The sequence below is a fragment of the Mus caroli genome, chromosome 5 (genome assembly GCF_900094665.2).
Source record: "Mus caroli chromosome 5, CAROLI_EIJ_v1.1, whole genome shotgun sequence".
NCBI classification, from domain to species: domain Eukaryota; kingdom Metazoa; phylum Chordata; class Mammalia; order Rodentia; family Muridae; genus Mus; species Mus caroli.
In genome coordinates this window covers 114,766,459-114,778,545 of record NC_034574.1, presented here as the reverse complement: position 1 = coordinate 114,778,545, position 12,087 = coordinate 114,766,459, and the positions used below count along the sequence as shown (strand labels likewise).

The window sequence follows — 12,087 nt, the reverse complement described above, 5'->3', positions numbered from 1 at the left end:
GCTTGCTTCCCCTGGCTTGCTCAGCCTGCTCTCTTATAGAACCCGAGACTGCCAGCCCAGAGATGGCAACACCCACAAGGGGCCCTCCCCGCTTGATCACTAATTGAGAAAATGCCCCACAGCTGGATCTCATGGAGGCATTTCCCCAACTGAAGCTCCTTTCTCTGTGATAACCCCAGCCTGTGTCAAATTGACACATAAAACCAGCCAGTACAAGCACATACAATATTTTCAGCTTCACAAACCAGTCATTAAATAGTAAGAATTTGTTATTAGAGAGGAAAAAAAAAAAAACAAGTGGTTATCAAACAGGTAGAGAGTGTGGTAATCAGGAAAACATTTGTATCTTATCTCATGAGCTCAACTGCCAGCTCCACAATCAGCTCAACCAATGACAAGACACTCTCAGGAAGCTACGGGAAGAATTAATACTTAGTAAGAATTACCTTAGGACTGTATGTTTTAAAAACTCCTTCATATATGCCTCCGTTTTTCACTTGTACTTCACATTTCGATCCCTAAAAGACACAATTTAACAGAATCAAGAGTGTGGTTCCCATCATGGGTGTCTCCCTTTCATTTTCTGTAAGGTCTCATTCAATATTGGATATTGACTGGCAATGATCAAGTTTCAGCACATTAACATTATACCTACTTCTCTACTGGTACAGGACTGGAAACTCCAAAGTGAATATAAACTGAATCCTAAAGCTACACATTTCTGTCCCCACTACCATTAGATAACAAAATATTACACAAAAGACCAGCAGCTATAAATACTATTTTACATGCAACAGAGTTAGCAAGAGTATTTTTACTGTGAGTTGTAATTAACTGAATAGCATTCTAGTGTATTTTTTAAAACCATCTTTATTAGTTATAGCCTAATAATATTAGGTTGAGAGTTATCTACATTTTAACTCCATGTAAAATCCCACCCCAAAGGAGTTTATCCGCAATAATCAGGTAACTTACAACAACTGATGTAAGTATATGAACCATCCTCACGTTTGCATAGATTCCATCAAAAGAAATCTGGAATGTATAAAAAATAAACATTATTGTAAGCTGGTCTTTGTACTTGCCTATATACAAAAGCTAACCTTGTCTAGCTCTAAGATATTTGGATTATAATGCATGAAGGAAGAGCTGGTTACGATCACATTTTGTTTCCCTACGAGAAAAGGTAGAGTTTTAAACAAATCAAACAACCATTCCAACTAATAATTACTATGACATAAAACAGACAAAAACAGGAGACTCAGACCTCCATGCGAGAAAGCAAAAACCTCTGGAGAAGACAAATCATTATTTGTAGGGTCTGTGTTTTGTACAGCTAGCGGCCAGGTACAGAAGGGTTGTGCAGTAATGGCAGGCATGCCTGTAAATACCTTTAATTCCAGCATTCTGGAAGCAGAAGCAGGTGGATCTATGTGAATTCCAGGCCATACTGATCTACACAGTAAGTTTTCAGGCCAGCCAGGATACATATTTAGTCCTTGTCTCAAAACACACACACACACACACACTCCTTCAGATGGGGCTCATAAAATGGTTTAGTGGGTAAAGGCACATGAGCCTGATGTCCTGAGTTCAGTCCCCACATGGAGGTCCTCTGACTATTACACCTGCACCATGGTGCACCTACTACCCCCACACTAAATAAAAATAAATATAAACCACAACAGAAGCAAACATCAGCCAGGCTGGAGAGCAGCTGGATGACAGAGCCCTTCCCTAACACATTAAAGAGCCTGAGCACCAAGGGTAGCAGGGTAGTGAGGAAAGACCTCCCAACCCAAGTCCTAAAGAGGGGCAGTACATCTTAATAAAGAAGAGAAGTGCTGAGCAGGGTACACCTTGCACGACCAGCTTCTCTCAACATGTCTGAATCAAGGCAACAAAACCATTCCAGGCTGGACTACAACAGGGTGTGACCTCCTGACTCTCAGTAAGATAGTCTGAGGGATAAAGACCATATTTCAAAACTCAATGACAACCAGTTCTGAGTTTTTGAGGCTAGCCTGGTCTACATAGCAAGTACTAGACCAGCCAAGACTACATAGTAGACCCTGTGTCCAAAAAACAAACAGGTAGGCAGTAGTGGTTTACACCTTTAATTTCATCAATCAGGAAGGAGGCAGAGGCAGGCAGATTTCTGAGTTTGAGGCTAGCCTGGTCTACAGGAGTTCCAAGACAGTTAACAACATGGAGAAAACCCTATCTCAAAAAAACCAAAATACCAACCAAGCAAAAAAAAAAAAACACCAATAAGAGGGCTTCTCATATGGAATTTCATGCTCTTTGTGTCTATTTTAACTTCACTGATAAAAGTTGGAAAACGTCAGGCCAGAAGGTGTTTTCCAAGAAGGAAAAATGACTGAGTTAAAACAGACAGCACATTAATCCTAACAAAAAGCCCAGAGAACTCTGCAAACTCTGGTCCTGGAACATCAAAACCCTTGACACGGTATCAGTATTATGTAAGCCACAAATACCATTAACTGAAAAGTGTTCATTTCAGAGGCCTTCCCAAATCAACAACCTTGTATTAAACTGACTTATCTATAGACTATATGTAGTACAACTGGAAATGTAATTCTTTGCTTTATTATTGAGTCTATGGTTGGAAATCACAGTTTATGTATTTTTCTAAATAACATTAAAGTTACTCACCGTAGGCTGAGGCAGTCCTTTGCTACTATTCCGACCTCTGCAAAGATTAAACATTGTTTTATTAGATTCAATTTTTATTTTATTTAATGAGTACATAAAATACAAGCTTCTAATTCTACTCAAACACAGGCCAAGCTGACTGTGAAGGGGCCATCTAATATAGTGGGACAGGAAATCTCAGTGGCTGTGTGCTACCAGGTCAGGACAGAAGACCACAAAGAGGAAAGAAAAGACAAGACTGCTGTTTTATCAAAACCAAATAGGTAAGGCAGGCGGAGTGCCACATGCATTTGATCCCAGCTCTAGGGAGATGGAAGCGCGACTCTACACAGTGAATTCCAGGGCAGCCAGAGCTGAGCGAGACCTTGACCCTAATATATAAATAAACAAAAACAAATGCATAACAGAAGAGTAAAGACAGCCTATTGGGGTCTAGTGGTGTGTGGCTGCACTCACCCTTCAGAGGCTGAGACAGTGGGATGCTGTGGTGTGAGTTCAGCCAGGGCTGTAGAGCACACCTTGTCTCCCCACCCCAGTCAGTGCACCGAAGGACAAGGGTACACAAAGGAGCAGCACTAGAAGTGAGGAGTGGTGGCACAGGCTTGTGATCAACATGGCCGACTGACACCGCAATCAGAATCAGCTCTCATTCTCCCCATCTCTAAAGTAGTTAAAAACTTCCAAAGATAAGTTAAAACAGGGCTTTGTCAGAGGCTCAGGAGGTAAAGGGACTTGGTGCAAGCCTAAGACTTGAATTCAATCCCCAGCATCCATACGACTTCCCATCCCAACTTCTACAATCTGACCACTACAACACGTGTGCTGGGACAGAGAGAGAGAGAGAGAGAGAGAGAGAGAGAGAGAGAGAGAGAGAGAGAGAGAGAGAAAATAAATGTTTAAACATCAGATAGTTCTAAACACTTTTATTTCTAAATACCATGTGTCTCTGTCAGATTTGGTACGTGATATTGCAGGCCTGGTGGTTCACAGCTGTAACCCCAGATGAGGCAGTAGCTTCCTTACTTGAGGCTAGCCTGGGCTGCACTGTCAAAATTCAGGAATTGTCCAACAAGTCTTTTCCTTACCAACCTTCTCCCTTGGAAAAGCTACAGTACACAAAACTCAGCTAACAGGTTAGGAATATAGCTTGAGGTAGAGTGCTTGCCTCAGAGGTCCTCAGCTCAGGGGGGGGGGGGGGGGGAGAGAGAGAGAGAGAGAGAGAGAGAGAGAGAGAGAGAGAGGAGAGAGGGGGGGGGGGGGGGGGGGGGGGGGGGGGAGGGGGGACAGGGGACTACAGTCTGCTTTCTTATTGTTTTTGAGCCCTCAACTCAGTTTCCAGCACTGCAGAAACAAACAAAACCCACATTAAACAACATAAAACCCTGCTATCAAATGGTGCCTTTGTAATGTGGACTATTTTCAAGTGAACTGAATCATAATAAATAACACCATTGTTCCTCTGTACTCTAGGGGATTGGTCCAAGATTCCATCAGAACCAAAATTCAATGATGTTCAAATCACTTATACGGTATTTGCATGACCCACATACCTCATTTATTATTTAATATCTAGTCAATTGAAGACACTATATATACACAACTATATTATTTAGAGAATGACAAGGGGAAAAAAACAAGACCCACAGTCCTTGCTGGTACAATTTCCCCCGATCCTTTCCACTCACTGTTAGTTCAACCTGCAAGTCTTGAACCTGTACAACTGAAGGCTTCTTCTAAAGGGAAAGATTGAGTTTCTCACAAACAACAAGGAATTCTACATTTCTGTTCCACCTGTTGTGGAACAACACACCTGGAATCCCATTTTAAAGTTGCTGGGGTTTTTTTGTTATTAAATGTTCTATGTAGCTGAGCACCAGCCTGTATGTCTGTGCACCTTGTCCATGCTTGGTACCCACAGGGCCTGGAGCAGCACACTGGATCCCCAGAAACTGGAGTTACAGAAAATTATAAGCAGCCATGTGAGTGCTAGAAAACAAACCCAGGTCCTCTACACAAGCAGCCAATGTTCTTAACCACTGGGTCTTCTGTCCAGCCCTTGAAGTGCCATTTTAATACAATAGCCACACATTCCAATTGAGTCCAAATTTGAAAATTCAGGAAACAGCTGAAAGTCTAGAGCAGGGCTGCCAACTCGTGGCAGCAACACTAGCAGAACTCCCAGGCAGCCCACTACCTAGTTCTCCACCCTTCAACTGTCTTCCTCACCTCACTCACGCAGGAGAGCTGGCCGAGGCTGGATGGCCTCTCATTTCTTTCAGAAATTCTAGAACCCTAAGATTCACACATTGCAATGTTCTTGGCACCTGGCAGAATGGCTCAGCAGTTAAAGGCACTTGCAACCAAGCCTGACAACCTGCGTTCCATCCTCTGGACTCCCATAATTTAAGGAGAGAACTCTCACAGGTAGTCCTCTGACCTGTACATTCCAGTCTGGAGTTATAAGAAAAGAAAAGAAAAGAAAAGAAAAGAAAAGAAAAGAAAAGAAAAGAAAAGAAAAGAGGAAGGGGAAGGGGAAGGGGAAGGGGAAGGGGAAGGGGAAGAGGAAGAGGAAGGGGAAGAGGAAGAGGAAGAAGAAGATCCAAAAGCATAAAGAACCTGACTTCTCACTTGTCACAGATCTTGCTAGGAACCAAGTAAATGTTACACACTGGACTCTGATCAACCACTGTTTGACAGTTGATGGACATGAACCTTAACCCAAACCACCCAACCCAGTTCACATGCAGTAAAGTCCTGCTGCAACTAGGTGCACCTAATCTACACCCAAGCTTTTGTTTCTGGGTTATGCTTTTTCACTCTTAGGAATCACAACCCAAGAACTTCCTGGCACCCTTCAAACTTTACAATTAAGACTTAAAAGGCAGGCTGAATTAGTAGACTGTAACTGGCCCTGGTTTTATCCCCAGTACCACACAAAAATCAGGAACAGTGACACACACCTGCAATCTTAGCTCTAAAGAAGCCAGGTTCCAAATCTTCAGATGTGAGTATATTCTGGAGTAACTTCAGAAACCAGGACAGTAAAAAGGAACCACCGAAGCTGCCTTTAATCCCAGCGTTTAAAATGCACAAGTAGGAGGGTCTGTCATCAGGCTAGCCTGATCAGCATAGGGAATCTAAGGACAGCCAGGACTACAGAGACCCTGCCTCAAAAAACAAACAACAAACAAAAAATGACCATTGGCAGGGTGTGGGGGAGGAGAACAAGAGCTGGGCATAGTAGGGAAATGGTGAGGGGTGGGGTGATCTTTAAGAGGGTAACTAACAAACAGAGGAAGAGAGAGGGGATTACATACAGAGTTTCATCTGAGCTGACAACACTTTCTCCAAGAGCCAAAGGCAACCTAACAAAAAAAAACCCCAGACTCCTAAACATATTGCTACTGCCCTTGGGTGACCCCAGAGGTGGGAGGTAAGTAAGTCTACTGCTGAAGACACCATGTACTTTAGAGTCAGGACTCACACACAAGCACCTGAGCTGGAACTGACCTGAATGCTTGCACCCTTTAAGGACTAGCCTTCACGGTGCCACTGTGCAAGTTTACAAAGGAGGCGAGCTTCCAGCAATCTAACTCTAACCCTACCCAGCTATGATACCTATGAACCACAATGACTGGCATGACGTGGTCACCCTAAGGCTTGCAGTAGTGGCATTCTTTGGCAGTAACCAACAACTCTCTAATTGGGCCACTCAGTGAGAGAAAACTCATGCCCTGGTACTGGAAACCTAGCCAACTACTCAGTGCAAGTGAAGTCAGATCTTAGAGAAGCACAGAACCCCCTAACTCTAGAAAATTGTCCTTACATCACAGATAAGTATAGTCCTCACACCTCATCCAGGAAACTTCTTAGACAGGGGGACCATTACAAAAACATTCAACCCATCAAAATGCAGCAGTATGGAGCCTATTCCCAGTAGATACATCTACAAAACATTCCCATACCTAAGGCTCAGGAAACATTGCAGAAGAGAAAGCAGAAAGACTGTAAGAACCAAAGAGTCTGCTGTGAGATTGTGTCTCCTAGTAATGTCAAAAGTCTCACCAACATGGCTGCCTTAACATGAGAGGAGACAACACTGATAGACACAAAGTGGATGGGAGAAAACCCACAAGGCTTATACAAGAACTACAGACAACTTAGGAATGCTAAGAGTGAGAGAAACAGTCTTCTCCAGGAGAGTGTACACTAATTGGTTATCAATGACAAACGGTCAGCCCTGAAAACATACATGTGAGAAACATACAGACTGATCAGGTTATAGTTAGGAATATACTCATAAACATATATGCACGAAATAACAATTAATGAAAAAAGAGGCCATGAATTAGAAATGGAGCAAGGAGAATAGGCGAGGGAGGAGAAGTTGGAAAAGGAAAGAGAATTATTTAATCCTATTATAATATCAAAAAGAAAAAGATATTCACTGGTAGGGTGTCATTAGCCCCAGGAAGTAGAAGTAGGAGGAACTCTGAGTTCAAGACAAGGATGGCCTTTCTAAGTGAGCCCCAGGACAGCCAAGGCTACACAATGAGACTTTGTCTCAAAAAGTGAGGGTTGATAGTCAAGAGAAGGCTCAGTGTCTGGGAGCACTGGGAGAGGATGCTGTTTCTTTTTTTTTTTTTTAAAGATTTTATTTATTATATACATAAGTACACTGTAGCTATCTTCAGACACACCAGACAAGGGCATCAGATTTCATTACAGATGGTTGTGAGCCACCATGTGGTTGCTGGGATTTGAACTCATGACCTCTGGAAGAGCAGTCAGTGCTCTTAACCGCTGAGCCATCTCTCCAGCCCGAGGATGCTGTTTCAATGTCCAGCACCCACATCGAGCAGCTCACAACTACCTGTGACTACAACTCCAGGAGCATCTAACACCTGTGGCTTCTGTGGACACCTACACTAACATGCACATTATCCAAAGCAGACACACAAAAAATTAAAAATAGTAAAGATAAAATTTTTTAAATCCAATTTTACTGTTGGCAGAGGCAGGCAGATCTTTTGTGAGTGAGGCCAGCCTGGTCTACAGAGCAAGATCTGGGACAGCCAGAGCTAGACAGAGAAACCCTGTCTCAAAAAACAAAAAAAATTTTTAAAGTCCAATTTTACAACTATGTCTTACCAATTTCCTCCACTTTTTGAATTATTAACTCAGCTCTTACTTCCATTTATTCACAGAATGTTCCTAAAAGATGAAAATGAAAGTCAGGCATACTGGCACATGCCCTTAATCCTAGCATTCAAGCAGAGGCCAGGCTGGTCTGCATGGTGAGTCCCAGGACTGCCTAAGCTACACAGTGACTCCCTGTCTGAAAACAGAAACAAAAAAGATGAAACAGCTGTACCTTGCTAAGAGTTTTCTCTTCCTGATTGCCGAGACAGCACTAAGTATCCCTGAACATGGGTGGCTTCTCCACAAAGCTATGAGTAAACTAAAGTAACAAGGCCCTGACAGAAGGCACACACATCATCTCTTTGCTGCCTATAGCTACAGCTTTGAGTACTACATAGCAATTGCTGGGCAACCCAGTTTACTCAGAACCAGACAGTTCAAAAGGAAAACAAAAAGTCCCAGTGTTATACAGCAGCAAAGAGCCAAAGAAATGACACCCACCAACCAAAACTGACCTACAAGTCAGACATGTCAGAGAGGGTCACTGAGGTGCAGCAAAGGAACCTCTGCAAACCAAACCCCCTTCCAGTCACCTAGACCAGTGCTTCTCAATACTCCTAATGTTGCCACCCTTTAATGCAGTTCTCATGTTGTGCTGATGCCCAAACATACAATTATTATTCTTACTAATTTACTACTGTAAGTTTGCAGTTGTTACAAATAGTAATGTAGATGTATGCTTTCCAATGGTCTTTAAAGTGAATGAAAGGTCATTGGTACTCCTGTCCATAGGGGTCTCGACCCACTTACTTTTAGTTTGGGGGGCTTTGGGGGGTGTGGAAACCTGAGTCTAATGTACCTCAGGTTGGCCCTGAAGTCGGTATGTAGCAGAGGCAGCCCTAGACTCTTGATCCTGCTTCTACCACCCGAGTGCTGGGATTACAGGTAAGCACCACAATGTCCAAAGCCGGGACACATTCCGGCTCCCCCTAAATCCTATGCGCGCATCTGCTCACTGAGTTACATTCCCAGCTCTCCGTTTCTTCACTAGCACTAGACCCAATCATCTACTTAATTTAAAAAATTAACTTAAGTATGCCTTATTGGAATTACTTGGAATAGAAAGGTTTTGTATTTTGAATTTCCAATTTCTTTGGACTTTAGACTAAGGAGGTATCTTGGGATGGAACCCAAGTTTAATGTTTCATATGGACCTTGTGCACATAAGCTGAAGGTGCCTATATTCAGAACCTTAAGTGGCCACACATTCTGACCACATCGCCTTTGGCTTGGTGCAGAACTTCCCACTTGTAGCATCATGCTGGCACCAACACATTCAGACTTTGGGACCTGTGAACTTTCACATTTTTCAACCAGAGAGGGTCAACCTAAAACAAACACTAACTCTCAAACATGGTAAAGACAGACTAGCAAAATGTCTCAGCAGGCAAAGGTGCTTACAGATGACTTCAGTTCAATCCCCAGAACCCACATCATAGAAGAGAACTTACTCCTTCAAATCATCCTCTGACCTCAAGTATGTGCCCACCACTCCCACCACCCTTAGCACGCAACACACAAATGCACACACACACACACAAATAAAAGAAAGAAAGGGGGGGGGGAGGAGACTGGAAAAACAGCTTACCAGTTAAGAGCTCTTCCAGCTCTTCCTGCTGGTGACAGAGTTCAGTTCCCTGGACCCACATCAGGTGACTCACAACCATCTCACCAGCTCCAGGGCACCCAAACCTCCCGGACCTGGAATCATGTGCACACACACACACACACACACACACACACACACACCTATACACAATGCTGGCTATATTAACACAAGAAAACCTGCACGTAAAATAACTTCTACACTGCTTCAGAGTAACAGGAAGAAGGAAATAGATGGTATATGAAGCAAGACCAGTGTGACTTGCTAAGTATTGAAGTAGCAGGTGTTCAAGGGTCATCATACCAGTCTGTCTACTTTCCTGCAAATCCCTTAAAGACACCAAGTGCTACAAAAGACGCCCATCAAGCACCCATATCTAGCAGGACAGAAAAACACAAGCACAAAAGATTCTAACCACCACTGGTAGGCTGCATTTGTCAGCTAAATCTAAAATGTGATCCATTCAACATAAAAAAGATTTCATTAGGAAATAAATGGGGAACTTGAGAAATGGATCGGTGGTTAAGAGCACCAGTTGCTCTTCCAGAGGTCCAGAGTTCAATTCCCAGCAACCACATGGGAATTGAACTCATACAGAAAATAAATAAATAAAATGCAAGTTGGATGGCTCAGATGGTAAAAGCACCTGCTGTCAACTCTGACAGCCTGAGTTCAATCCCCCAGACCCACAAGGTGGACAGAAAACCACTCCAGAAAGGCGTTCTCTGACTGCCATATGCACTCTATGGCATTTCCATGCATGTGCCTGTCTGCCTGCATGCCCTCATACTAAATAATAAACAAACAAACAGATGGAAGGGACTGGAGACTGCACAGCAGTCAAGAGCATTTCTTCTTGTAGAGAACCCAGGTCCAGCACCCACATGGCAGCTCAACCTTCTGTAACTCTGGTCCCAGGGAATCAGCACCTACTTCTAGCCTCATCGGGCACCCATACACACAAACACACATTTAAAAAGAAAAACCTTTGGGAAGCAGAGGCAGGCGGATTTCTGAGTTCAAGGCCAGCCTGGTCTACAAAGTGAGTGCCAGGACAGCCAGGGCTACACAAAGAAACCCTGTCTCATAAAAATCAAATAAAAAAAGAAAAAAAGAAAAACCTAAGTGGGAGTGCACGCTTTTAATCCCAGCACTTGGGAAACAGAGGTAAGTGGATCTTTGAATTTAAGAACAATCTAGTGTATATGGTAAGTCCTGGGCCAGCCTCAAAAGAAAAAAAGGAAATCTAAAATCATGAAACTACTAAACAGCACTGTGACCCTGAATTCTTTGTTTTTGTTTTGTTTTGTTTTGTTTTTTTGAGACAGGATTTCTCTGTGTAGCCCTGGCTGTCCTGGAACTCACTCTGTAGACCAGGCTGGCCTCAAACTCAAGAGATCTGCCTGCCTCTGCCTCCTGAGTGCTGGGATTAAAATGTGTGACCACGCCGGGCGTGGTGGCGCACGCCTTTAATCCCAGCACTCGGGAGGCAGAGGCAGGCGGATTTCTGAGTTCGAGGCCAGCCTGGTCTACAAAGTGAGTTCCAGGACAGCCAGAGCTATACAGAGAAACCCTGTCTCGAAAAACCAAAAAAAAAAAAAAAAAAAAAAAAAAAAAAAAAAAAAAAAAAAAAAAAAAAAAAAAAGTGTGACCACTACGGATGGCTGTGACTTTGGATTCTTAAATATGATATCAAAAGCACTGTAACTGGAGAGTTGGCCTAGGGCCGTGATATATGATACAGTCTCAGCTGCTTGGGAGACTGACAAAGAATGTGCTCTTCTTTAAAAACAACAACAAAAAAAAAGATTTATTTATTTTATTTATATGAGTACACTGCAGCTATCTTCAGACACACCAGAAGAGGGCATCAGATTCCACTACAGATGGTTGTTGCTGGGACTTGAACTCAGGACCTCTGAAAGAGCAGTCAGTGCTCTTACTGGCTGAGCCATCTCTCCAGCCCCAAGAAGATCCTCTTGAGCTCAGTAATTTAGCACCAGCTTTGACAACAACATGACAATATGCCTCTTTAAGCCAATATTCAATATTGAGGAGGAGCTGTGTGTGAACTCTGTAATTCACTAACAAAAATAAAACCAATAACCTAGTTCAAAAACAGCAAAAGCAAACAAAAACCAAAACCACCACCACCAAAACCCAGATAAACAATGATCTGCAAAAAGATGTTCAAAAGTGAATTAAGAACACCTCATGCTCTTCCAAAGAGCCAGGATGGGAACAGATCCCAGCACTCACACTGGATGGCTCACAATTCCAGTTCTGGGAAACAGCATCCTTTACTGGCCTCTGCAGATACCCATACACATGAATAAATCATGAAATTAATCTAAAAATAAAAAGATGTTCAAGCTGCATATAGTGGCATATCCCTGCAAACTCAGCATTCAGGAGGTGGAATAAGAGAATCAGGAATTGAGGTGAATCCCTGCTTCATAGTGAGTTTAAGAACAGTCTGCATTCTATGAGACTCTACCTCAAAAAATATATATATTCTTTTTTTTTTTTTTTTTTTTTTTTTTTTTTTTTTTTTTTTGTTTTTTTTTTTTTTTTTTTTTTTTTTTTTTTTTTTTTTGCTAATA

At 42.6% G+C, this 12,087-nt stretch overlaps 1 protein-coding gene across 8 annotated transcripts in view; it reads right to left on the bottom strand.

The window, feature by feature from the left end:
• The window catches only part of Atxn2 (ataxin 2), a 102,366-nt gene that overhangs the window by 65,258 nt on the left and 25,021 nt on the right, over nucleotides 1-12,087 (bottom strand). For 7 of the 8 annotated variants that reach the window (XM_021161685.1, XM_029477312.1, XM_021161688.2 and 4 more), the window contains exons 2-4: nucleotides 2,677-2,713; nucleotides 976-1,035; nucleotides 447-518 (exon numbers count right to left, since the gene is read on the bottom strand). In XM_021161685.1, the coding sequence (XP_021017344.1) occupies nucleotides 447-518; nucleotides 976-1,035; nucleotides 2,677-2,713 (169 nt within the window). Of the gene's footprint in view, nucleotides 1-446; nucleotides 519-975; nucleotides 1,036-2,676; nucleotides 2,714-3,132; nucleotides 3,541-12,087 lie in introns of those variants that run through there. The other variant, XM_029477314.1, reaches the window with a different exon arrangement.